A 27,597-nucleotide genomic window follows, 5' to 3' on the forward strand; every position below is an offset into this window, starting at 1 on the left:
ACCATAAGTCAGACCATAACCATAAGGATATTGCTAGAGAATTTGAATGTGCATTTCTCATTACAAGAACTCATTTCTACTTACTCTACATTCTTTGTCCAGTCTGGAGGGTTACTCAAGGTCATAAATACACAGTTGGTCAAAATAGTGCACATGATAAGCATGCTGAATAAAGTAGATTAGTTAAGGAATAAATGCTAGTACATTATCATGGCCATTTACAGATGATCCAACACACACATACAAAAATCGCCAACACAAATTACCTGCGAAATTAATCTTATGTGTTTTAAAACAATGGCAAAAATAATAAGAAACTTCAAAGCCTGTCACGTATTCTTGGTCCACTCCTTTTTTAATTTTATATTGTTTCTTCACAAAACTGAATTTAATAGAAACAGATCTCTATCTGAAGCAAATGGGATTTTGCATTCCAATCAGTTGCATGAAATTGCACTGCAAGGGGAAATGACCATTCTTTAGTAAGTTTATGGTATAACTCAAGTGCAAAAGTTGTAGTTCAGATATATTTTAAAATATCCACTGACTGATAAAATGTTAATGAACACAAAATAAAAAGCCTGAGAATGGATAGCCTGGTATATTCAAGGATTACATTAAATATTCCACTGTAATGAGGTACTCTGGTAGTCTTATAGTGACTATACAGACAAACACAATTTTGAAATCTTTCTGAGACTTAGTGAAATAATTTTTTCTTAGGATCTCAATTCAGACTTCACTCTAAGAAAGCTTAAGATTATTTTGAGGTAAATCTTCTATTTTAAAATATGAATACTTTCCAATATCAAACCATAGAATGAGAGAATTCACATGTACCTCAAAAGATTATCATTCTATTTGCCCTATCTCTAGAGTAACCAGTATTTTGTTTCTCTTTTTGTTTTTATATAAGCCTATTTTGAATTTGCCTATATAAAATGCCCATTCTTGAACGCTGCCTCAGGAGCTCACCTTTCTATTCTATCATTATTTATTTGAAAATTTTCTTGAAATTCACACCTATCCTTTCCTTTTCCATATACTTTTTGACTATCATTATAATTAGTTTTAGGTTCAATGATTTTTAAATATATATGTTATGAATTAGAAACATAAGTATATAGTTTAATAAATATTTACTGAAAGCAGAAAGAAAAGAAGGAAAGGAAGGAAAGATGGATGCAGGTGCTGAAAATACAGAACCAATTAAGGCAAAAAAGTTTGAACATTTAGTAATGTAGATAATAATATTAACCGCAATAGACTATATTTCTCTAGCAATGGTTATATATGGTCTAACTGAGGTTAATAAAAAGTGTGAATCTTTGCTGCTGTTCCTACTATACAATGTATTTCATTTACATATTCACTATAATAGTTGCATTTTTGCTTTTACTATCTAGTATGACTATAATACAATAGTCATAATATAATATAATATAATATAATATAATATAATATAATATAATATAATATAATATAATATAATATAATATAATAGTAGTATAATATAACATAGTATAGTATAATGTAATATAAATAGAATAGTCATTCTCTAATAATTTTGTTATAAGTAGCAGAAAAATCAATGAGAGCAACAGAGTAAATAACGTTACCATTAATCTCAAAGAAATTTTATATACATTTTGGAAGAAAGAATGATATTTTGTATAAAACCAACCACAACAAGCAACATTTAGACAATTTACATGAAAAGGATATGAATGTACCAAAATCTTAATAGCAATTTTTCTAACAGGGTTTAGTGGAGTTAAAATATACAAGGCAGAGGTGGCACTGAATCGGAAAATTGCCTTCCCTTTATTCAATACTATAAAAGTCTGAAAAAGAAAACGAGAAAAAAAATTAGTAGTTTAGACATGTTTGAAGAGCTTAAACACATGAAGAGCTTAAACATGTTTATTTGAAGAGCTTAAACACATGAAGAACTTTTAACCTGATTTTCTTTGTTCAAACTTGTTTGTTTAAACCAGTTGGTATGTCATACCATAAACATGTTAGATGTTAGTCCTCTGAATTAACATATTTACAAATAAAAATATGACATACTATTATCTAATCTGTCTAAGGTTCCAACTTCCTGATATAAATTAATATCATACATAAAATTTTTAACAAGTTGTAAGGTAACTTTACAGACTCCAATTCTATTTAAAGCTTACCATCTGTCTCCAGCTTTGGTAACTTTTCAGTTTATTCTGTACATGTTGCTATTAAAATAATATTTTATAAACATTTTAAATAGATCTAGTCTTTTAACTCCAATGTTTATGAAGGCTCTCTATTTTCCCATGGTAGTTTTCCTAATTTAAAATGTTCCAACAGACTGAATAATGTGGTTATGCTGATTCTATAGATCAGCTGGTAATACTGAGAAGGGACTGCTGCATTGAAAATAAATCTGAAATACATCATTTCAAAGGGCATTCATGGCTAAAATCTTATGACCTGAAACCTGTAATCATCAACATAATGTTTAAGGTATGCTACCCAGTGATTACCTATCACGTCTCTCTAGGATCATTGTTTATTTTTTCCCATCTGCTCCATCCAATTCAACCCACTTGTCAATCCCACTCGCAACCTGTCAACTTCTCCATCTGACTGAAAATGAGTGTCATAGGATCCCAGAGGAAGGAGGAGCTGGAGAGGTCATCTATGCAAACGCCCTCCCATTTCAAGTCCATAACAGACCTGACAATAGGTCACTTGTAGTGACCTATTACATCAAAGGTTCTTAGACTCTCCTGGGATGATTTTAAAATTGATAATATTCTGCGGATTGGGCAAAGCCATAGTTGTGTTTAAAAATTTCCCCAGGTCATTCTAATATTCAGCTAGGGTTGAAAATCCCTACTATCTGGGAATATCCTCAGCTGTCAAAATCACCTCCTCCATCATGTCTTTCCAGATAAATCACACTGCATTCTGATCACTCCCTAATTGTTTTCTTCTACCAGTTAAGCCTTGGTATGTTAACTTGCATACATTGACATGTTGTTTGTAATTATAATCAAGTAGCAATCTACATGTAGGGTGCATTCCATTGAAGACTAGGTTAGAAATTGTTATAAACCACTGAGCATAAAGTCTGCAATCTACGTTTTCTCCATGTTTTTCACTGTATTTAATGGTGGGATTTGCAAATAAACGCTTGTTTTAAGCATTTAATGTGTGTTTACGTTTAAAATGCCCTTTACCTTTATGGCATCTATATAACCATTTACTTAATAATATGTGTTTACCGTTTAACTAAGGGCTATATCCCATTCAGTCATATTTACTGACAATATGTTCTGTTCGAATAGGTAGTCAAGAATATTTATGTTATGAGTATAAAAGTCAGAGAAAACTATTTCTCTGTACATCGCTCTTTTGTATGCAAGACCATGCTAACCTCACCAACCATTTTCTATGAACTACACCCTATAAATTTGAACAATTCTATGAAGAGGGCAACTAAACTGTTCTTTTTTTTTTTTTTTTTTTTTTTTTTTTTTTTTTTTTTTTTTTTAGTTTCAGGTGTACAAGACAAGGTAATACTTAGATGGTCATCATTTATATCCCTCACACTGTGGACTCCCCTCCCCCCATCCACTATCCCTCCGACCTCATACCGAGCCATCACATTATATATATAAAACTACAGTTGGCATTCATTAATGTTTAGCTTCTGGTGTACAATGCCATGGTCATGCATCTACAGCATCCCTGAGGTGGTCTCCCAAATGGGACACGTGTCCATTGGATACCTTACAAAATCTTTACAACATTATTGATTACGTTCCCCAAATTAATTTTCAAAAACCCTGAAGCCATCTTGTGGTTACCAATTGTTTCCTAATCCCTTCACCTTCCTCCCCCCCCCCCGCCCCCCGCCCATCTAACAACTGTTCTTTAGTAGCACTGAGATTATCCACAAGGGAAGATTATCCTTGAAGCACAAACACATTAAAGAATTTTCTTGAATTCACAGGATTACCTCATTATTCAATTATAGCAGTAACATGTGAAGTTCACTATAATTTATGGTATATTTATGTATTTTTTTTGAAACAATTTCCCTGAAAAAGCAATTGCCACTTTTAGCATTAGAAGATTTTATTTTGAAAAAAGCTCCAATAACAGAAAGAACAGAAATGAACTGTCCCTTTCAACATGGAATCTTCTGCTCCTCCTGCAAGATTAGCCTGTGGGGTACTAATGGGATTAAAAATTGCATGCCAAGGACATCTTCATTGAATTTACAGCTTCATTGAATTAGCAGTCCCCAAGAACAAAATGCCAGTTTATTTCTGGGGAGCAATACCTGACACAAAGAAAACCCTGAGTTCTGAGAAATGAAGAATAAAATACTAACGTCCTATATAATGAACGAATTATGAGAAAGACGTTTGAAATTTGGAGCTCTGCTGTTATTGAGAGATGTACCTAAAGTGAAATACTTGAGAGAATGACAAGTAACTGGAGGAGGGATAATTATTGTCAATAACAAAATCTGGTCTTCAAATAACAATAAGTAATAATATGACTTAAAAAAATAGTACTACATATTGTTACTAAGGTGATGAATATTATAGCTGGAAGTATGTTAAACTGGTTATTGTCCACTCTGAAATGCTGCTTGCTTCTGTTTCCCAGGTAAATGCACATCTTATATAAGTTTACTAAAAATTTTACTACTTGAGGCAAGAAGAGCTTTACATCTCTGACTAGGATCACATAAATGAGAATACAAAAGAATTATACAACTGATTTGTTAACATTTTATTTCATTATATTAATAAACACCATGTATAGTTTTGCTCAGTAGTTAAGAGCTCTGGGTCTGGAGACTGATTGCCTGGCTTCAAATCCTGAGTCCACTATTTATGAAGTGTGACTTTGGGAAAGTTACTTAACCTCTCTGGGGCTTCACTTCCCCATCTATAAAACGAGGCTAACATAGTACCTAGCTCACTGGTTCTTTGAATATTAAATGAGCTATGTTTGAGTTATACCCAACACTGCCTGACAAAATATGTTCACAACAAATGTTATTTTTGTTATCACTGTCACTATTCTTACTAGGTGATCAACTGAAATGCCATTAAAATACCTTGTGATATTGCTCATCTGATTAAATTAGATATGGAAATGTATCTTTAATGGCAGCAAAAAGTTATATAATACTTTACAGTTTTAAAATGTCTTTCATCTACATTATAATATAATATAATATACTATAATAAGCTTCATACCATACTTTAAAAGTCCAGAACTTCTCCATTAGTTTCTTACATTAGCTCCTACTATCCTAAGAATAACAAACTATCTTTTTCTTCAATATCACCTCAATATTCATCTTTATAGACATTTCCTAAAGGGAAGCAGTGTAGCCAGTATTAATGAGTAAACATTCTAGATGTCTCTCAAGGTGGATTACAGCCACCATGAATAAATCGAGGTCCACGCCTCGTTCTCAGACAGGGAGGCAATAAAAACTGACTTTGTTAGCACACACAGAACAATTCTGTTTCCAAGTGTCAGACTCACATCAACCAAGATTGAAAGCCTGGAATATAAAATCACAATGTCAATCTATTTATTTACAATGAGACATATTACTGTCACATGAAAAAAATTGGAATAGCGTAACTAGCACAATCTTTCCTTTTAAGCAGATCTATGGGAAGACAAATTATAGTAAGAAGGGTCTTTGCTGAGGTTGGAGTCTAAACAAGCCAACTTAATAAAAAAATTAGAATGTTTTAAGACATGTCTTTTAGGTAGCCCAGTGTAGCCCCTCTACAATAAAACGTCCTTCAATTTTGGAGAAAAATGCCTTCAGGCTGCTACTAACTATCTGTCTCCCTTGGAAAATGCTAATGTTTATCTCTTTATTATTCTCTTCCCCCAACCCCAATCTTACTAATTCCCTTAAAAACACTTCCTTTCTTTAATTAGCAAACACGTTTAATCATCTCAGAGTAAGTAATACCCTATCTCGTGCAGGTTATCTTTGTTAATACATAGTTTAAGTCAATAGTTTTCAGAGGAGAATCGTCTTCTAGTTTCTTGAAGGTTTCACTGTCATCATTACGTGTAACAATACAGTAACTATATGTCAAAATTTTCTTTATCAATTCTATAGTAAAGTGCTGGAATAAATTACTTTTAGAAATATATACTAAATGCCACTTTTCATGAAACTATTTTAAAGGGAAAAATAAATGACCTGTTTATTTAATTTTGTTTTATACTTGTAACTAAAACATTTTAAAGCTTGCTACTCAAAGTGTGGCCCATGTACTAGCAGCATGAGTCTCTCGGAGCCTTTTTAGAAATGCAGGATCTCTGGTCATACCCCAGATCTATGAAATTGGAATCTGTATTTTAACAATATCCTCAGGTGATAAGTATGTACCTACATGCAAGTTTGGGAAGCACTCCTTTAGAGCAATAGGGATAAGTTCCATGTCTGAATGGTTGATTGTCAGTTTCTTTAGCCATCACTTATCATATAAGTTTAAATTGTATACTGCTTAAAGCATGCAATTTCATTAGCCATTTTTTATAAAATGGCTAGTTTTGACTAATAAAGGTGTTCAATGTCTTCTTTAATCCGTAACCCATCAACTCATGGTGATATTGATTTATCTTTATTTCTACATAGACCTGTTTTTATCGTGTGAATCTGAAATATAAATTGTGGTTACAAGATGCCAAAATACTCAATTAGAAAGCATAGAATCTATAATTCATTTAAAAATATATATCCTGTAAAATACTACACAGCTTGTTTAACTGAACAAAAAAGCTAATTCTGACAAAAATCATGGTTATTCTAGCACTAGGAAGGCAAAGTGATAACTGTTTATCATTTTGTGATGTTTTCCCAATATGTAGGTGTTCCAGAATCTAGCCTGTCACAAATTAAGTAAGGTTAGAGAAGCTCCAAATCACATTCCAGATTAGTGGACAATATGTGTGTGTGTATGTGTGTGTGTGCGTCTCTGGGTGAATGTGCTTCTCATTGTATTATTTTCCTCTAGGAGCATTCTAAGTAAAAGATTATTACTGTCTAGAAAACAAATGTATTGTGAAGAAACTCAAGCCACGTAAGAACTGAAAAACAAGAAGTATATCTGCCTATAAGTCTTCTTTTGCCTGGCTATGATTCTGTTGTCTACCATGTGCTTAAATATGTCAGGGATAACAGACATTTTGCTTCGTTGACATCAGTTTTAATTTTGGCTATCTCAGTTACTGTGAAATTGTAGGAATGGTTCATCTCTCCATATCTTTTCACTGTAGCCAAATCTTTATTTTTTATAAGTGTTTCTACTTATTATGGTATAAAATCTTTAAATGATGATGCAGTATATATATGAGCCTGAGAAAAGTACATTACAATATTTAAATACTTAACTTTGGAAGTATAACTCAACTTTTGGAAGTGTAAAACCCACACTCACTTTCTTACTGATGTAGTAGGTGTCCAGGTCCTCCAAGGGCTCTGACACCATCTCTGGAGGAATGTCTCCATAAATAAATGGAAGGGTTTTTCCAGCTTCCAGGTCACCGTTTGGCTTTGGTTTGTTCTCATCATCATTGTCTTGTTCTCTCTTGGGCTTCTTGGCTTTCTCTTCTGCAGCACGTTTTTCGATAGCAGCAAGAGATTCTCTAGTAAAAAGGCGGAAGCTTTCAGGTCCCGGGGGTACCAGCAGTGCCTGTGCCATCTTTTCATCCTGCACATTTAATTACGTTTAGCTTTTTGCATAAGAATTGCCTACAAAAAGAAATGCATGAGAGATAGGAAAGAAAGTGAATAAGAGAGATTAAGATAATCAACCAAGATGTTATCTAATGTTTCTTCTAGTAAGTTTTTAAAAGTATAAACATAAAGTAGTGCTTTTAGTGCTGCATTACAAATTTTAACTTGGAAACATCATCATTCAATCTAATTTTCAATAAGCCAAATTTATAAGTCTATCACAAGTCTGTTCTGAGACCTTTTAGCCAAAATATACTGCAGTATACTTTTGGTAAAAGAGTAATGCCAGTAATGCTTGTCAATAAAATACTTCAGGGCCTATTATTTCTCTCTACCCTCCTTTTATCACATCTTACAAACTCTCCAAATAAAGAAATACTGGTACAGTAGTACCTAAGTTTTCAAACGTTTCAGAACTTGAACGGACTTGCAGAACGAATTGCATTAGAAAACCGAGGTACCACTGTACATCCCTGACTGATCAAATCTCAGGATAGGAAAGAAGTTTTGCTTAACCCAGGAAACAGAGTTTTCTTTTAGCTTTTCACTTTGGATCCTTCTGAGGCATTTTTGTGAGGCAATGCAGAATATATGTACTTCCTACTCTAGTCTGCTGTTCTTCAACTATTTCAAGACAATTTCATATTCTTCCTGAATCTTTCATTTGGTGTAGTAGTTAAAAGCATGGACTGTGTTATGGAGCTAGACTCCCTCTGTTCTAAACGCTGGCTCTGCCACTTATGAGCTCTGTGTCTTTGCAAAATGTAGCCACTAGTGCTTCAGCCTTCATCTATGGGATAATATGAAAACTGACCCCGCAGGTCATTGCAAGGAATAAGTGAATTAATTTACATTAAGTGTCAATATTAGTGACAACTATCATAATCTAATTATCTTCAATTCCTCCAGCCATTTCTTCTGTTGTGGTTTCAAGCATCCTCATAATTCAAGCCACTCTCCTTTAAATCAGGTCTTGATAGGCTGGAACCACAGCCGACCACTGAGCTTCAGGAAGGGGCTGGGAAGTGGAGAGTGCAGGCACATTCACAGGTGCCTACCAGCTGGTTGAGAGAGGAAAGGAGGGAAGGCAGGCATGTGGAGTGGCCCAGGGAAGGGAGAAAAATTCTTTCTGCTAGAGGTTTGACGGAACTGTCAAAACTACAGGAAATCAGCTACATAAATTTTGAAACATAAGTTAACAGTTATTTTGCATTGTGTCAAAAATCACATTTTAAAAATCAAGATAGAAAATAGAAACAATAACAACATATGAGTACATCAGTTATCTTGTAGAATGATCTGAAATAAAACCATAGCATCAAAGTATCTTCAAAATCATCTGTGACATTTTCCCTATCCCCAGCCACCCACCTGCCTCCGCCCCTGCACTTATTCTAGTCTCCATAGTAGTTTATCCCTAAATGGCTTTCTGATTTGAGCAGTTTGTTGCATTGATGTACTGAGGCTACAGACAACACAAGTTCTAGATCTCATAGTAACATAAGAAAAATTATATAGGTTACTATATGTTTTCTGAGTTTATGTCTGAGTTACTGGTTCTCTGGTCTGTTCTAATGACAAAAAGGATTTTAATAGCTCTGTCTTTTTAGTGAATTTGTATTTATAATATGACATTGTCATTATATCACTGCTACGATGAAGGTATATTCCAAATAAGTTATAAAATATCAGACTTGTCAAAAAATTACACCATTTTCCCTACTAGTTCTGGAAAAGAACTTCTGATCTGAGGTGGGACAGAGTTTTTTTTTTGTTGTTGTTCTTGTGTTTTGTTTTTTACTCCATTAAGTGGTATGTGAATGTAAATCAGAACGTTTGAGAACAGTTATTTTATTTTACTCAAAAGTCAATCAATAATTTATTTTGTGCCTTACAAATTTATGGCCGATGGCACAAAGTAGAATTAATGTTTTCAACTGTTTTATGTCCTTTTCGATGGCCACATAGACAACCCAGCTCTCGGCGTTGTGGAATAATCACAGCTTTTCTACTTTTGAGTGTGGAAGGAGTTTGCCCTTAACTGCAAGCCTTAAACACCCAGAGATGTGTAATACACCTGTCTCTCATCACCTTTCATGAATTGAATGGATAAGTTTCTTCCCAAGTGCTAAATGAAGATAAAACAGCAGGACAAACATGTCTTAAGAAATGTCTGTGAAATATGGTTGCTTTCTTAGGTGAGAATAAGATTACTTTTATATTTGAACATTTAGTTGAACAGATTTGGGGTTCTTTATTGACAATGGAATGAAAAAAACAGGTAGCCTTTGGAATCAGAGACTGGGTTAGTATTGAGTCTGCCAATAATAGTTTGCCCATGTCATTTCACCTTTCTCAACCTCAGTGCTATCAAAGTGCCTTATCGTAAATATGGCAACTCTTTGCCATAAAGAAATAACTAATTTCACTCATTTAATTGGAGTCTCCTGATTGCCAAATTTTAAAATGAAATTAGGTTAAAAATACCTAATGTGAACTTCTTTCAATAATCTTTACAGATGATTCTGATGTCTCTGAGATGATGTGGAGCAAGGACTGTCATAAAACCGTGAAAATTTATTTAAAAATAAATAATCCTTTACCTTCATGTTCACTTATCAAGGCTAGAACAAAGAATTTGAGTCTTGGACAGAAGGAAATAAAGACATCTCTTTGAGATTCCTGTACTATTGTCTCTTAAATCCTGAGAAGACAGCCCAGTTCCAGACTCTCAACTTCTCATCTTCCTTTGCAGGGGAAACTATTTGGACAGGCTGAGACATTAAAGACTGCAATGAGCAGAGTTTCTCATGCCTTCACCTGCTGCTTTACTGTTTAGAAACATCTCATAGTTCTTTGCAAGTTCTATTTTAGTATTTTTCCTCTTCTTTCTTGTTCTTTGTGAGCCTGTTATACAGAACTCTTACATAATTTTATATCCCTATTAAAGCAGACTTTTAAAAATTAATTCCTACCGATGCGTTGGTGTAGAATATATATTATTAATGAATATATGTGCATTATAATTTATTAAAATACATCAAATTTAATATACCAAATTTTCTCCAGAACTGTCCTTGCAAGGACAAAAAAAGAGAAAAGGTCTGAGATGATCTCTTTGATTAAAAACCAAAGTGTCTGTTTGTAAGCGTGCATGTAAAGCAAAACCATCCCTCTAATAATCAATAAAAAAGATTGTGATTCAAAATATCCTCTTATAGAGTTTCCAACCTGGAAGGGAATTGGGATCATTTATTCAGACCATGTTTATTGAGCGACTGCTATGCATCTGAGCTGTGCTTGAGATAGGCACCTACGGTCCCTGCCATAAGGACCTGAGAGACAGATGTTTATACAATAATGATAATACAATTATACGCAGCTGGCTTTTGTCTGCACTGCATAAAAGGGAGCAATTTATTCTGCTCAGAAGGGAGGAAGGGGTATGTTTCAGAGAAGTTTCCCGGAAGAAGTGATATTGGGGTAGGTTTCTTAGACTGGTTGGGATTTGACCAACTAACTAGCTGTGGTGGTGGTAGTTGGGGTGGATTAGTAGAACTTCTAAGAAGGGAGACATCATGTGCATGGACCCAGAAATCTGAAAGAGCATGGAGAGTTTTGAGGAACTATAAGGAGTTTATTATGTGTGAAGACCATCCAGCCCAAAAAAGAAGTGGTAAACTTAGAAAGGACTGGAAAGTTAGGCAGGATAAATATAGATTACCAAAGGTTTGTACAGCCCACTAAGGTAAGCCATGGATGTGGAGTGACATGACTAAATTGAAGATTAGAAAGATGCTGGCAGTATGAAGTGTAGACAGGTGGAGAGTGATCCTAGAGCAATGGTTTTAAGTAGTTTTGGTTTCAGGATCACTTTATAATTTTAAAATTATTAATGATAATGTCCTCATAGAGCTTTGTTTATGGGTGGACTTATCTAATCATACTTACCATTGTTTAAATTAAAATAGAAAACTTAAAAACTTTTATTAAATAACAATAATAAACCCTGGTATATTTATGTATAAAATAGATGTTTAGTAAACGTAACTATATTAACCAAACAAAAAGAATTGAGTGAGAAGAATGAATTTGTTTTACATTTGGGTAAATCTCTTTACTGTCTAACTCAATAGAATATAGCTAGATTCTCATTGCGCTTCTGAGTTCAGTCTGTTGTAACATGTTGTTTTGATTGTAGTACACAAAGAAAATCCTTATATATATATACATATATCTGGAAAAGGAATATTTTAATTTAATTGCCTTTACAGGCAATTGTGAATATTTTTTTATACCCACCAAAACTACAAATGGTAGTTTCTTAAATTAGTTTCAATGTGGAATATGAAACTGTATCAATTAACTTTTGATTGATCTTGCCCTTTGCGTGAATTCTGTACCTTCATGCATGGATTCTGTACATCCATGCATAAATCATTTGGAAAATGTTGGCACATTATTATGCAGTTTTCCCAAATTTTGATATATTTATTATATAACACTCAAAAATCACATTTGTTAACATCATCATTGATCTGATGAGAAAAGTCCTAATGTACTGGGGAGGTTGTCAGCTCGCCGTGACAGGTGAAAGTTTTCCAAAATTCTAGTTTCCACTTGAAAGCTCTTTTTAACACTGTCAACAAATGACGTTATTTGCTTTTCCTGAGGTGACAGGCTTTTCATTTGTTCTTTTTTGAGAAAATATCTGCTAAATACGTGAGTCTGAATAACCATAGTTTGTCAGTTCCTTTTTCAATGGTGTTTCATGAAAAAAAAGGTGGGACTTATTTAGCTCCTGACTCACAAAATCACACAAGTGCTTTTTCGTGAGACAACCATGGTACTTCAGTATGCAGCAGAAATATTTTATGTATTCTTCCCATTTCATCATATAGAATATTAAAAATATGTGTTCTTTAGGCTCAAGAGTTAATAAAATTGCAATATTTACTGCTTCATCAAAGATTTTCTTAAGTGAGCTGGTATTTTTTTCTCACATTAAGTGTGTGGTGAAGAAAACAAGGATTACTACAATTTGATGCCATTGCTTTGATTCCTGCTAAGCCATTAGCAGTTTTGCACCCATGACTTTTGCAGTATCCATGCAAATGCCAAAACAGGGAAAAGAAGCAATGACATCTTGGCATTGTTAAGAAAGAATCTAGACCTCACAGTCCTCCCTGAAAGGGATTCAGGATTCCCCAGTTGTCTGCAAACCACCCTTTGAGAACAGCTGCTCCAGAAGGAAACAGATGGATACCAGTAGTCAAAGGAAAAGGGCAAGAGATTTTGACCCAAGTTCTACTATTTAAGGGCATAGACTTGGCAATGAAGACTGTATTCAAGCCTTAGCTATGCTATGCGACCTTGGACATGTTTTTTTTATCCTTTACAATCTTCGGGTTCCCTATTTGCACATTACCTGCGTTATCAGGAGATACTGATAGCACATACTTCAAAGAGTTAATGTGACATTTAAGTAAGAAAATGCACCTAGAGGGTGAGCACAGTGCCATCAATAAGATAGTAGGCCATCAATAAATCAGGGAGAAAACAAACTATGGCCAGAGGACTGTATTCAAGGCAATTAGGGGACAGAAAATCAATGCAATTTTGTGATGACTTGATATGAGGGGGGGAAGAAGGAAGAGGTTTGAGGTTAAGCTCATTCCCAGATTTCTTCTTTTTTTTTTTAAATTTATTGGGGTGACAATTGTTAATGAAATTACATAATTTCAGGTGTACAATTCTGTATTACATCATCTATAAATCCCACTGTGTGTTCACCACCCAGAGTCAGTTCTCCTTCCATCACCATATATTTGATCCCCCTTACCCGCAGCTCCCTCCCCCCACCCCCTTACCCTCTGGTAACCACTAAACTATTGTCTGTGTCTATGAGTTTTTGTTTCTCATTTGTTTGTCTTGTTCTTTTGTTGTTTTTGGTTTATATACCACATATCAGTGAAATCATAGGGTGCTCGGCTTTTTTTGTCTGACTTATTTCGCTTAGCATTATACTCTCAAGATCTGATGTAAGCCACAAGTTGTCATTAATCCAACACAGAAGTGAAGGTTTGTAGGGTAAAATAATAAATTCTGCTTGGGATTTATTTTGTTTGAGATGCCTATGATACAACTGGGTGTGTAATTATAAAATATGAGTCCAAGACTCACAAAAGCTATCTGAGCTGGAAAAATATTGATTAAGAAGTCAGTCATTGAAACTGAAGTTAGGAATATGCATTACATTGTCTAGGAAAAAAAATGGAAAGATGAAGAGGCAGGACTCCTGTGACAACCAATGTTTAAGGAGAGGGAACACAGACAATGAAGTCAGAATAGTTATATGGATTCCAAAAGAGGAATTTCCCAAACACTAATTAAAAGCATACGTTGGATATGACAGTTAGTCCAACTCCCTGCCTTTAAAGTAAATGAGGAACAGGCACAGAGAAGCTAAGTAATCTTCACTGAAATGTCTACTAACAAACACAAATTGTTGCTCTGAGGCAAAGCATTTTCCACACATTTTATTCTTGACTGACTTTTCTTATTATAGTTGACATTTTTATCTTGAATCTTAATATTGTGTGCTTTGATTTTTAAAGATCTAGGCTGTCCATAAACAACAACAGTAAAATAGATTTGTATAATTCAATTCAGCTTTCCAGGCCCCCATATCTGTATACTATGATGCAAACATAAGCTTTTGAACTATATGAAGTCATATTTGTCAAGGAATCAGAATCTGAGAAAAATGGAATGGTAAACATTTGAGATATGCTGTGGCATTACTGAGGCAAAGACACAAGTTGTGTTTGTTTTCTTCCATTAGTCATATAGGCCATGAATTCTCATCTTGACGAATTTTCCAGAATAGCAGACAGTTTGGCGAATTGCATTGGTCTATAAGCTGTTAGTATCAATAGTCTCTTATTCTCTCTCTCTTTCTCTCTCTTGATTATGGTACAGACAAAATTGATTAGTGTTCTGATCTATTCCCACAACAAAATTATTCCAGAAGCTGTAAATTTGCCATCTGCAAGGATGGAATGTTGCTCTGTGTCATACAACTTGACAGATCAGAAAAAAAAAAAAATCCACAAAGTATTTTCAAGTTCTTGATGATGAAAGAGAGAGTTGTCAGGGAAAGACTGGGTCCACTTCTGAGGAAAGGTTGCATTTTCTTGGTATCAACAAAAGAGACTGTTTTAGGAAGGGCATAATCTAAAAGACAAGATGGACCAATTAACTACCCTTCTATTGAAGAAAGTTATTCATTTTTTCAAAAGGAATTTTCATTTTGTGTTAGTAATTGTCTAGTATTTACCATATATTCTCAGGCAGCATATGTGTACAATAGCATAACATATTATTGAAGGCATTCAGAGAGCACTCAGCACATTTTGGTAGCCATTGGACACTCTCCAAGGTAGAATTAAATACTACTTTCCATATTTCAAAACAGTTTTGAAATAATACCAAGTTGGTGTACTGATCTAACCAGGTGGCTCTGAGGATTAAATAATAATAGCCAAAACTATTGAATGATTACTGTGTCTCAGACATTCTTTCATGTAGGTTATGCATACTAACTTACTTAATCACCCTTATAATCTTATGAGATCGGTGCTATTATGATTCCCATTTTACAGATTAAAAAACCTAGGTGCAGGTAAATTGGATAACTTGTCCAAATTACAAAAGCAGTAAGTCAAGGAGCCAGGATTTGAACCCAGGTAGTTTGAGAAGTAGTGTGGGCCCCAAGCTTGCAAAATGAAATTTTTAGTTCATGTTTTCTGAAACAGAATTAGGGTGAGTCAGCTACTTTATGGGAAGGTTACTATGTATACAGCCCCATGTTACGAATGGGGTGGTGCAATCTAAGAAATGAAGTAATATAGTCCTCACCTTTGTTGCAATGCAGAAGATAAACAAACAAACAAACAAAAAAACAGGAATGAATTAATAAAGAACATAAAACCCACATCTAATAGATACGTGTTTACATGTGTGTTTAGCTATTCAGAGTTATTTAAAGTTAAATAAAAAACCTACGCTAGCTTCTGTTGTACCATGTACCATCTTTCTGTCAGTATGGTGTTGAGGAATTCAGCATTACTATTGATACCGTATGAAGAAACCTATCGAGAAAATAACTAGAGCAAAGATACCACTATGCCAGAGCCGACAACAAATGAAATGTACACTTTCTGTACCATTGTTCCTTTCTTATTAGCTAAATACATGATTGTCCACACATAAATATTATTTATTGGCTTGCTAAACCCAGAAAGAAATTCTCTGTTTAGTAAGAGAATCTATGTCTGCTTTTCTCTACCTGAATCAATGCCATGGCTGTGAAGAAAAATGGCTGAGTATGAAAGCACGAGCTCATCTCTATCTTCAGAGCAATTTTTATCTTGGAAACAATATTTAGCTTTTAGAAGATGATGTTCCCTGTGACTTTGTTCTTATCAGACAGATGTAAACTCAGAAAAACAACTGCTAACTAGTAACAACAATTAAGCCAACATTCTAATAGATAAATCAGCATCATGGGTTTTATTATAATAGCTCCTGAATTTTTCTCCTGTATGTTTACAAATTGAAATAAATTGTGTGTTTAATCCCCAACATCCATCCCACTCCAGATACCTCCTCCAAGCCCCTTGCCAATCATTGGTTAAAGAGTAGAGTTTGTGGTCAATTATGGCCAACAAATGGTGAGGGAAGTCCACCAAGTAGGTGTCTGTAAAAGGTTTCTTCACTCCTAAGAGACCGAGGAGAAGATAGAAATCTTGTCCCTGGATCTTATTGCATCAGGATATGATAACATGGCACTACTTCAGTCAACTTACAACCAGAAGGGATGACATTCTGAGGGCAAGCTGACAGACTGAGGGTGGCAGATCACAGAGACAGAGAAACCCCTGGGCTCTTGATGGATCACTCAGTTATTGCACCCAAACAACCTCTGCACTGCGTCTTATGTGCAATAAACATCCTTTCTTAACTAAGGCAATTCTAGACAGCTTTTCTTGTTAGTAGCAGTTGATACCCCAAACAAATAAATACTCCTTGGTTAGTTCAAAAACTTGGCCAGTCCAGAAGCCAGCTTACAACCAAATACTAACCACATATTTGACATCTTTTACCCCGTGCAAACAGGTGATCTATGGATCCAATTGCAAGTAAACATAATAAAATTCGAGTAAATACAATCCTGGGTTATTTACTGAATACACAGGGTGAATATCTTTCTTAAAAGAAACATAAAGCTGGATTAGTCTCTCTTACATCAATAGCCTTTGGCATCATTCCACTTACTGAGGTCATCTCTGCCAGGTCTCTAGGTGTTTACCCCTTTGGAGGAACAAACCAACAAGGAGAGAGGAAATCACATTCCTGCCTTCTTTTTGTCCTGGTTCAGCTGTCCTTGTTAGCTAATAGAGATTTTAGTTTACTTTCCACAAACATGAATTTGTACCCATTAGTAGTTTAGGTACCTTAGATAATCACAGCACCTTTTTCCGGAACTGCTCCAGGCCACTTCTGGGAATTATCTCATTTGTTCTTACACTATCCCTAGAAGAGGTTCTGTATTTTTATTCCAGTAAGCCACTCTGCCACAAATCCTTGACAGATATCTCATCCCTGATGAACTGTGATGCGGCTTGGCGTCAGCTTTCTTGCTCCATGATCTGTGTGGAAAGAGAACACAGGTGAAGTTAGTCCAGCATCTTTGACCTTTGGACTGAAGTGGGTGCTGTGTGGCTCTGGGTTTTTGCGCTTTGTTTACTTATAGCACTAGGTTGAGAAAGCAGGATTGATGCAAAGCAGGATTGATGCAAAGCATTTTGACCCTGTCGGCAGTGTGCCCTGGTGTGCTCAAGGAAGGATGGGGCCAGGAACCACTGCCCAGATCCTGCGGCGGAGGTGGGGCTCTCCTTCCTTCTTTGGCAGCTTGATTCATTTATTCTTTCTGAAGACATGCTGGAGCTCCAGAGTATCTTCCTGTTCTTCTCCTCCTACTTTTTTCCCTTCTGTACCCTCTTTACTTCCCTTTTTTTCTTTTCTTCAAATGCCAGAAAGACCAAAGAGGCAGACCAGTGGAACGTGTGGTCCACATTGGTGTTGTGGGTCATTATTCTAGTTCCTTTTCAGCTCCTTTTCCTGTTCACCTAAAATCCCAATTGATGGTATGACTAAGATAATACCAATAAATATTATTCAGTGACTTCTAACAGTATGTTTTAGACAAGCAGAGGTGAAAAGCCAACATGCTAAACCAAGGCGTACTATTAACCTAAATATAACAATCTGATGTCATTTTCCTGTCAGGTATAACCGTCAGTGATGGCTTAGCCCAGTTCAGCTAACAATTATTTCTAGGGACAACATATGCAATTTTAAAATCAGCTATTGATGTTTAAAACAATGTTTACTTAATTTATACAATGCCCATAAAGCTAAATTGATTATGGATTCTTACCAATAAATCCCCTTTTATAATTTATTACAACAAAAAAAGACCACCATTAAATCTCACTTTTTAGTTTTGTACATGGTATATTAAAATCTTTGTCTCCAGATGAGAACTCACTCCTAAACCATCAATCTTTTCCCAAATTTGTCATCAGAGTGATCTTCCCAAAATATGTATCCTAGCCTTATTAAAAATCTGTCATCGGCTGTCAGTAATGTATTATCACTTGAGCAAAATGTGCAAGTGCCTTTATGATCTGGCCTCTACCTTTCCTCCCTTACCTTTCACTTTGTAGTAACACAAACCTGGCTCTGTGATTTGCTAGCTGTGTGACAGTGAACACGTACTTAATTTTTAGCTTCCCATCTGTTAACAGGATTATAATCTAGCAAAACATAGTTGTTAGAATTAAATGAGATTATGCACACATACACACACTCATGCACGCACACATAAACCCATTTGTATACTAGATGGTATAAAGTAGGTTTGCCATAAAAGATGGAGGTTTTATTAATATTAGAAGAAGCGATAAGAATAAAGTAGTATTGTAGCTATTATTTTCTATAAAATGACAGTAATACTAATAATACCCATCAAACAGACACATGAATCAGAGCTTGAAGCATTAATTAAATAAATTTATAGCCCTTCAATAAATGTGAGTTCCCTCTTCTTTACAGCCACAAACTTAATAAATGCTGCTTCTATTCATAGCACATAACTAACTGGGTTTCATATAACTTGGTCTTCAGCCTGACATATATAGTGACTATAATGTTAAATAACCAAAATGTCAATTTAGATACATTTCCAAAGTACTTGAGGTCTTTCCTCTGGATTCATGGAAGGGGATGATGTAAAGTGGGTTGAATATCAAAGAGGGACTAAAGAGTTAAGGGAGTGGAGTTCAAGAAAGCATCCCAGATTGTTCTGATCTGCTAGTGATCCCTCTCTTCTCCCTCCCCTTTTGAAAATCACTGATTCATGGATCAGAGAAAGTATACCTCATGGTCTAGGTTCCAAATGTGAAGAGTTTTTCCCAATCTCAAATATCCATGGGAAATAGCTGTGATTTGTACATATGTCCTCATGCTCCAATTTAGGCCTCACACTTCAAGTTGCATCATGCCTTAATATTATCCGTGTTGCTCATCTTTAAAAGCAGGCCATGGCTATGGATTAACCACAATATAAAATTACACTACTTGAGGTAAGAGACAATGAAGACCGTCAAGCAGTTCTGAACCTCAGCGAACATAAGAAACAATAAGGCTACTTGTTAACGATACAGATTTCTGTGTTCAATCTCTGTATATTTTGAAAAAATAGTTGGTCTAGGGCAAGTCCCAGGGACATGCATTTTCAACAAGCTCCCTAAATGAATTTGGTGCAGGTGGTACATGAATTACATTTTGAGAGGAATGAAAAGAAGGAAAAGAATAGAGGTTATTAGGATTATGAGATGGGTGCTTTGTACAGTCAAGGGTGGAATTTAGCTCTCACTGTACTCAGTAAGTAAGAAAAAGTGGATTTTTCCATATCCCATGGATTTTATTTTATTTTAGGCAAGAAACAAAACAATTTTTAAAGACTATATATAAAAAGACAAACTTTCTCCACGAACTAAGCTGAGGAAACAAATTTTGCTTTAGAGATAGGTTTGCTTAAGAGACGTGAGGTAACATTGCTTGACAGATGTCTTAAATTTAATTTCACACGCAAAAAAACCCATACAGGATTTAATCAAATAAGTCTTCTGTTCGCTAAAATTAGTTAAATTCAATGAATCCCCTTTAGAAGGTGAAGACAGAAGATGATTGAGAAACTTTACTTTCTGATTATCTAACACAATGTTGCAACTGGAGATCCTCCCAAAATGGATGCGCTGCCTTTGAAATTTTACCTTAATAGAATTTTAGAGTTTTGGAAATTAAGGGGAAGTTCTTGCCACAAATGAGGAAGTGGTAGCTCAAAGAGCATGACAGAGGCTTTACCCTGAAAAGGGTAGATATTACTAGCTGAGGAACCTTGGATAAAATTGCTTCGATTTTATTTTTCTTAACCCATTTTTATTTTTACTATTGATGTTATTAACTGTATACTAATTGAATTTTAAACAATTGAATTTTAAAGTGAGTTTGTTTATATTCACTTTTGTGTTATTTTAATTTATCCTGACAATTTAGTTATCCTTGAAAATGTTCTAGTCCCCAGTGTTGTTTTTTGTCTGTTTTTATTTTTATTTTTTTAATTTTTATCTTACTCCAGCTCCATTGTTTTAACCATCATTCCATCCCCTTAGCTTATTCTTTAACTATTTTTGGCCATTTATGCTATGTTCTTTCCTTTCAATCGACTTCATCTTCTTTTATGTTGACAACGTGCTATACCTGCTTCAGAACTTTCCAGATCAAAACCATTGCTGTCATGCATTAGGAGTAAAACTCTGGGGACCCAGCTCTGTGCAAGAGCTGAAGCAGATCCAAAGCTGCTAACTGAGGAACAACCTTACTTTGCCAGCAACTAACTACCTGGCAGCGTTTCTCCAAGGGGAAGGGGCAGCCTTCCATCTGGGTGGGAACACTGGGTGGACCTTTAATGTCTCAAATAGTCCTAGCCTAACAGCTGCTCGTTTGGATGTAAGATTTGAGCCCTTATCAAGGAGATAACTTCAAATGGCTATATCACCAAGATACTGTGCAGTGAAAAACTAAAAGTTTGTGTCCATGAAGAAAACTATACATCCACTCCTCTGCATGTTCCAGACATTTTCCTGGATCAAATTTGACCATCAGAAGGCTTCATGGAGGTCATATTGACTTAAAATCTGAGGTTTCTTTCTTTGCGTTACATGAAATTCATTCCTGCTTTTACTCTAAAAATGTTAAACCTAAGAGGGCTCAGAAGTAAATGTACATTCTAAAAGAGTAATTTCATAATCAACAGACTTTACAAAGTTTATTGTCTACATATTCCTTTTCTTCAACTTTCTATTGTGCATTGATTAAAAAAATATATATACCATTTACATCACTTTTTATAAAGAGGTAGGTTATAATACATAAACGTCAAGTTTCTCTAAATATGTGATTTAAAAGATTTATTTGTTCTCAAATCTCTCTATATGAGTCTATGATTCATATAAATACCATTTTCCTCAAGGACTATACTTAATTTTGCGATGAAAAATAAATGATAAAATTTAAACTTGGAAGCTCAGTATCCTAAAATTGAAATGGATCTTTTAGGCCACCTAGTTTCACCATTTAAGTTTATACCAGTGGACCTTAATATTTAGCATCAGAATCACCTGGAGGACTTTTTGTTAAAACACAGCTTGCCAGGCCCCATCCCAGAGTTGCTGATTCTGTGGATATGTGTGAGGCCCAAATTTTTCATTTCTTCCCCCCACCTTTTTCCACCTCCCCTCTCCCCCCCAACTCCGGTTCAAACTGTTGTTTCTCAGTCTAGTTGTGTAGGACACAGCTCCCTGGCCCACGCTGGTATTGGGAGCCTTGTGCTGCCCTGCGGCTGAGGCAATTGGTCGCCAGTCATTGGTCAGCCGCTCACAGCAGCTCACAACAGCCCAGCTCCAGGGAGAGCAGTTGTTCACAATCTTAGCAGTAGAGGGTAGGAATTGAACCCGGCAACATAGGCGTTAGGAGCACGGCGCTCTAACTGCCTGACCCACCGGGCCGGCCCAAATTTTGCATTTCTAACATACCCACAGATGATTCTGCTGACCCATGAGTCACACTTTGGTAATAACTATCTAACAGAATCCAGAATTGAATGTTTTTTGAAGTTAGAAACGTGTGCCAATCACATTGCTCTCATTTTATGATTTCTCAAAGATTACAATCATAGCTTCTTGTGAATCATTTGTTCATTCATTTAGTGACCTGCAGTATAATTCCTCTGAACCTGGAACCTTGAAATGATTTATGGCAGTATTTCACAGAAGCCTGCAATAGCTTCTTAACTGTCTCCCTACTTCCAGCCTGACTCCCCTATAGTCTGTTTTCACTCAGCTGTCACAGTGATTTGGGGAAAATCGATATCAAATCATGTTATTCCTCTGCTCAGAAGCCTCCAGAAGCTACTCAGAGAAAAGACCAAACTCCTTGCAATTGCCTGTAAGGCCTTATGATATGATCTTCCAGCTACCTAGCCGAACTCATCTCTTCCTGCTCTCTGCCTCCCTCACTCCTCTCTAGCCAGATTGGCTTCTGCACACATCCTCTGCAAATGCCAAGCACACATATGCTGTTCCCTGTCTCATGAATGTTCTTCCTCTAGATAGCTGAATGCCTAACTCCCTCATCTTCAAGTCTTTGTCAAAAGTTTACCTTCTCAAAGAGACCTACTGCACTTCCCCTCCAGCTTCTTACCCCACTCTTATTATTTCCAGAGCACTTATCGCCTTATTACCGTGTTTCCCCGAAAATAAAACCGGGCCTTATATTAAGGTTTACTCCAAAAGACACATTAGAGCTTATATTCAGGGGATGTCATCCTGAAAAATCATGCTAGGACTTATTTTCCGGTTAGGTCTTATTTTGGGGGAAACATGGGATGTAGTATATAATTTGCTTATTTATAATGTTTATTATTATTCATGTTCTGTATCTCCTGGGTAGAACATAGGCCTTGCAGTAAGCAGAACATCATCAGATATCTGCTGAATACTATTATGTAAAACAAGTTCTGCAGATGCCCTGTCCAATGTGGTAACCGCTAGCCACATGTAGTCATTGAGCACTGGAAATGTTGCTAATCCAAATTTTGAAATTATAATATTTTGGACATATTGGCTTAAATAAAATATAGCATTAATAACATTAATGTCACTTGTTTCTTTTGTGTGTTTTGTTTTTTGGTGTTAGCATCTAGAAAATTTCAAGTACCTATGTTAGTCTCATTATGTTTCTATTGAAGAGTGCTGGTAGTGTGTATCTTTCCCTACTACTTTCCCTCCTTCAAGTGATCAAACCCAAAAACAAATGCATGAACTAAGAAGGGGGGCAATCCTCTATTCTGAGATGCTCTAAAAGGAAAGGTAGCTCTCTCTGGATCAATAATTTTTCAATTTTACTGTAAGAATGTTGTTTTTGTCCTTAAGTCTTAGGATTTTGGACCAAGAAATACTGTAGTGAAAAAGACCCATAAGCAAACGTGTGTGTGTGTGTGTGTGTGTGTGTGCATGTGCACACATATTTGTGGAGCAGAAACTACATTTAAATCTGAATACAATAGAATTGTAGGAACCTTTCTATTTTGACATAAATTGGTATCATGGCAAATAGAAAGCAAACAGCATTCTCAGACCAATGATCAGTCCTTGAACCGTATTCCTACCATAACATCAGTTTGCTTCAACCATAATAGTCCTCTGAGTTGCCCTCAGCCATGTTTCTCCTACTGCTTGATGGTGCCGTGAGCTTTAGGCAGTTTCTTTCTAGGCAACCACAGACTGTTTGCTGACTGTAATCAAAATGACAGTGCACTGTTTTCACAACCGAGTATTGCGTCGATTGCCTTTTTCACTTGACAACCGGAGGAAACTTTAGAACTGGGATCTTGAGGTACAATTTGCATTACTTCAAGATGGTGGTGCTTACTTCACATGTTTCCTGCACTGCTTTGAGATTTAAAATACAGAGGATTGAGTTTTATCTAGCATGGAGCAGAGAGGCTAAAATCACTGCCTTCAGATTGGTGCTAGTGATAAAGTCCACTGGAGCACAGGTGGATTCAGGTGGGGCGGAAGTTCAGCTGTCATGTGATTCTTTACCAGCTAGAACCCAGCAACTGGAGGGGCCTTCCCTGCCAAGCACACCCTACAAATAGATGGTTATAGATAGCACTGTGGAGTCGGATCACCCTGAGTGGTGCTGCAGAAGACAGTGTAACATAATGGAAAAGCATGCCCTATACCATCTTTTTAGATACAACATTAAATAAAAAGATGAAGAAAGAAAGGGAAGAAAACGGAAGGAAGGGAATGGAACTTGCACTTCTTTGCCATCACATGCTGTGACATATAGAACACTCAACACCTTAGGTGGTCAATGTCTACATCTGTAAAAGAGAGGGAGAGAAGGGAAATTGACTAGTTCATTTGTAGTGCCTCTTTTATCTCTACAACTCTCTTGTCCAGTGCCCAGACTCTGGGACTTTGTACTAGGTAGACTCCAACATGTATCTTTCCTGAGAGAGAGTGAACTGAGGGCCCAGCGATAAATAGCCTTATGCTCTGGACAGCAGGATCTTTGAGTACTGGACTAATCATGTCACTGAAGTAGAGGCTATCTTCACATTCATATTACTTTAGTGAAGTAGGTGCTTGCTCAAATTTAAATTATGTTTTTTGATGAGTCAGTACTATGAATGCCTTGAGTGGAGCATAGCTAGAAGGTTGATTGCTGAAAAGAACTATTTCCTGATTCCTAACTCTAGAATTTCAATTCTGTATACATGATTTCTTCAAGAAATGGTAATATCAAAAATCCTTTCATCTGAAAATTCTATCCAAATAAGAGTTTTAAAATGACAAAACTTGAAGTGTAGTGTTCAGTGAAATATGACAAATCACTTGGTTACATCTCCCCCACATAAGGCCTTTTGAAGCAAAGATGAAAACGTCTTTTCTAGGATATGAATTCAGTACCTAGAGAGTCTGTCTTTCCTTCAGCCTTTGAGTACATCATTCGCACCAAAATAGAGCAAGGACCTGTGTGCGTTGCCCTGATTTAAGTGTCAGCCATGCCAGTTACAGCATCAGAAATACAAAGTGGAAGGTCTCTGCATGTAAAGGCAGGAGGGATGCTATTCAGTACTCAATTCTTTTGAGGCTAAAAGAGAGTCAGAATGCTGCATTTAAGAAAAAATACAAGATGCAAATCTTTTTTCCAGACAGGGATTGCAGCAACCAAACTACTAATGAAAGCCAAGACCAACATAGCCTATCTGTCTTGGCCCTTCCCAAGATAGAGGATCTAGCAAGTAAGACCCTAGCTAGAGAGGACAGCAGTCATGGTGGAGAAACATAAAAACTTCTAAAGGGAGAAGATGCTAGGAAGGACAGAACTGGAATTTGTGGTATTCCAATAATGTACCAGGAGTGCCACTTAGACTGTCTCCTCAAGGACATGGATAATTTAGGATTCTGATAAAACAGCCAGTGCAAAATTGGGCATTGGATCCACTTATTCTTTAAAGTGCCTCACCTTTTAAAAAAATTAATAGACTTTTTAGAGCAGTTCTGTTTACAAAAAACATAAATTGGAAAGTGCAAAGAGTTCCCATGTCAAGTTCCCTTTCTTGTCTTAAATATTCAGTTTTCACATTTTTTATTCAGGAAGAAATTAAGAGAATAAATAAACAATATTTTGTCATGCATGAAATTCCTCAAATTTAGCTTTCCTGAGGGACATGGATTGTTGAAAAAAAACATGTATTATTTTGTGATTAATTTGGTCTCATAGACTGTTGTCTGACACCTGGCACCACTGTGGTGCATTTAATGGATATTTAAAAGAAATGTGTCTTACAATGACTTAGGATGATTTTAAGACACCAAGTAAAAACCATGACTAACAATTGTATAAGAGAGAGCTTGTTATAGTGGTTTTGGTGGTGTATCTTAACTCTTTTGTGTTAATTTGCAAAGAAATCTGCATCATGATTTGGATGTGCTCTGACAACTTGCTATTTATTCCTTAGCATTACCCTTTCACTTTTCAAAATGCTTTTGAATAACAAGTTGGAATACTTTCCCCCAAAGACTCAGTTAGTTCACACAGTTGTCACCATGTTGGTGGAGGGAAAAATGGTTATATCAGTATAAATTTTTTACTCTCTATACTGATTGAATAATTTAAGGTGACCCTTCTTTCAAAAAACATTCCTTCTCTGTCAAAAGAATGTTTAAAAAACATCCTTATTAATATTTTACTGGTTGGTTATTCGTATTTTCATTTCAGACCATTTAAGTAATTTGGGTACAAAGGTAGGATGTAATTTTTAAAAGCAAATGATGATCCCCAGTGTGAGGACCCAGGCACTGTTTCACAGACATCCATCATAAATCTAGTCTCAAACATAATATTGTATTCCTTCTGTTTGCTATACATACACCAGCCTCCTGCTTCCAAATATCGTATTCTCATCCTGAGATTTAACAGATCTTTCCTACATGGTGATAATTTTACTGACCAGGTTGAATGGTAGAGGTCATGAAGAAAGCATACTAGTTGAGACAGTAGTAATATTAAAGGATGTTTCTATAAAGAAAAGACTTTACAATATAATCTTCTCTGAAGGACATAGAGGGTTATTTTATTAGAGGCTGCCACAGTATCATCCCTAGTTGGAAAAGGACTGTGGGAAACCAACATGGAAAAACAACTGAGGTGTTAACGCAGCAAATGTCTCCATAAAGAGATGAAAAAGCTGACTCGCCTTAGTAATGGAATTCCTTTTAAAAAATGCAATTCATTATTAATTCCACTTAGCTATTAGATTAATTCATTTCTTTTTCAGAAATACCACTTTCTTAAAATGCATTGTAAATTCATTTTGGCTTTAAAACAGTTGTTGCCTTTCCTCTAAATGTGCCACAACTGTAATTTCAAGAATTAGAAATCAGTGTTTTATTTCCAGCTGGATGACCTGGATATTCAAAGAGTACCTTTCAATAGACTCTTATTTGATTATTTAAGACACTTTTCAAAGGAACAATTTATAAGGTACAGAATAAAAAAAGGGCCAATCTCTAGTTGTACAAACGGAAGTTCATGGATGCTTATTTCTGATTGGGCACAAATGTTTATATTGTTAGTTTGCAAAATATACCATAACCAGCAGCTGGGTCAACTTTCATAGGCAAGGGTAGGAAATTAACAACTTGAAATATAAAACTGCTTAAACATATAGAATAAATACGAGCTTATTCAACCAAGAGAGAAATGGATACGGATGTATTATTTTTGTCATTTTCTTAAGTATTTGCATAGTCTCTTTACTTAGCACCTACCCACTCATTAGCATTTAGAAATTATTCTGAAAGTCATTTCTCAACTAATTTTTACTTCTTTGGTTAAACTTTCATTAACTTCTGTGGAAACAGAGTCCAGAGGACAGTTTCCAGGCTCTCGGCCTCAAGTGGAAAGGTGCTGGCTCGGTTATTAGATGGCCATCAGCTGTAATCAGCTGGCCATCCACTGTGGCTGGGTGGCTATCAGTCGTTACTGGTTACCCATTAGCCGCTAATATAACTTCCGTGGTATGCTCATGGGGTTGGTTGGTTGGCAGA

At 35.8% G+C, this 27,597-nt stretch overlaps 1 protein-coding gene across 7 annotated transcripts in view; it reads right to left on the minus strand.

Annotated features, from left to right (window-relative positions):
* SCN3A (sodium voltage-gated channel alpha subunit 3) overlaps nt 1-27,597 on the minus strand; it is a 106,817-nt gene that overhangs the window by 72,190 nt on the left and 7,030 nt on the right. For 5 of the 7 annotated variants that reach the window (XM_081050886.1, XM_081050890.1, XM_081050889.1 and 2 more), the window contains exons 2-5: nt 17,299-17,493; nt 7,482-7,795; nt 1,726-1,844; nt 85-174 (exon numbers count right to left, since the gene is read on the minus strand). In XM_081050886.1, the coding sequence (XP_080907012.1) occupies nt 85-174; nt 1,726-1,844; nt 7,482-7,745 (473 nt within the window). In that variant the 5' untranslated portion in view covers nt 7,746-7,795; nt 17,299-17,493. The remainder of the gene's footprint in view (nt 1-84; nt 175-1,725; nt 1,845-7,481; nt 7,796-17,298; nt 17,494-27,597) is intronic. The other 2 variants (XM_081050887.1, XM_081050885.1) reach the window with 1 other exon arrangement.

The sequence above is a fragment of the Rhinolophus hipposideros genome, assembly GCF_964194185.1.
Source record: "Rhinolophus hipposideros genome assembly, chromosome: 6".
Taxonomy (NCBI): domain Eukaryota; kingdom Metazoa; phylum Chordata; class Mammalia; order Chiroptera; family Rhinolophidae; genus Rhinolophus; species Rhinolophus hipposideros.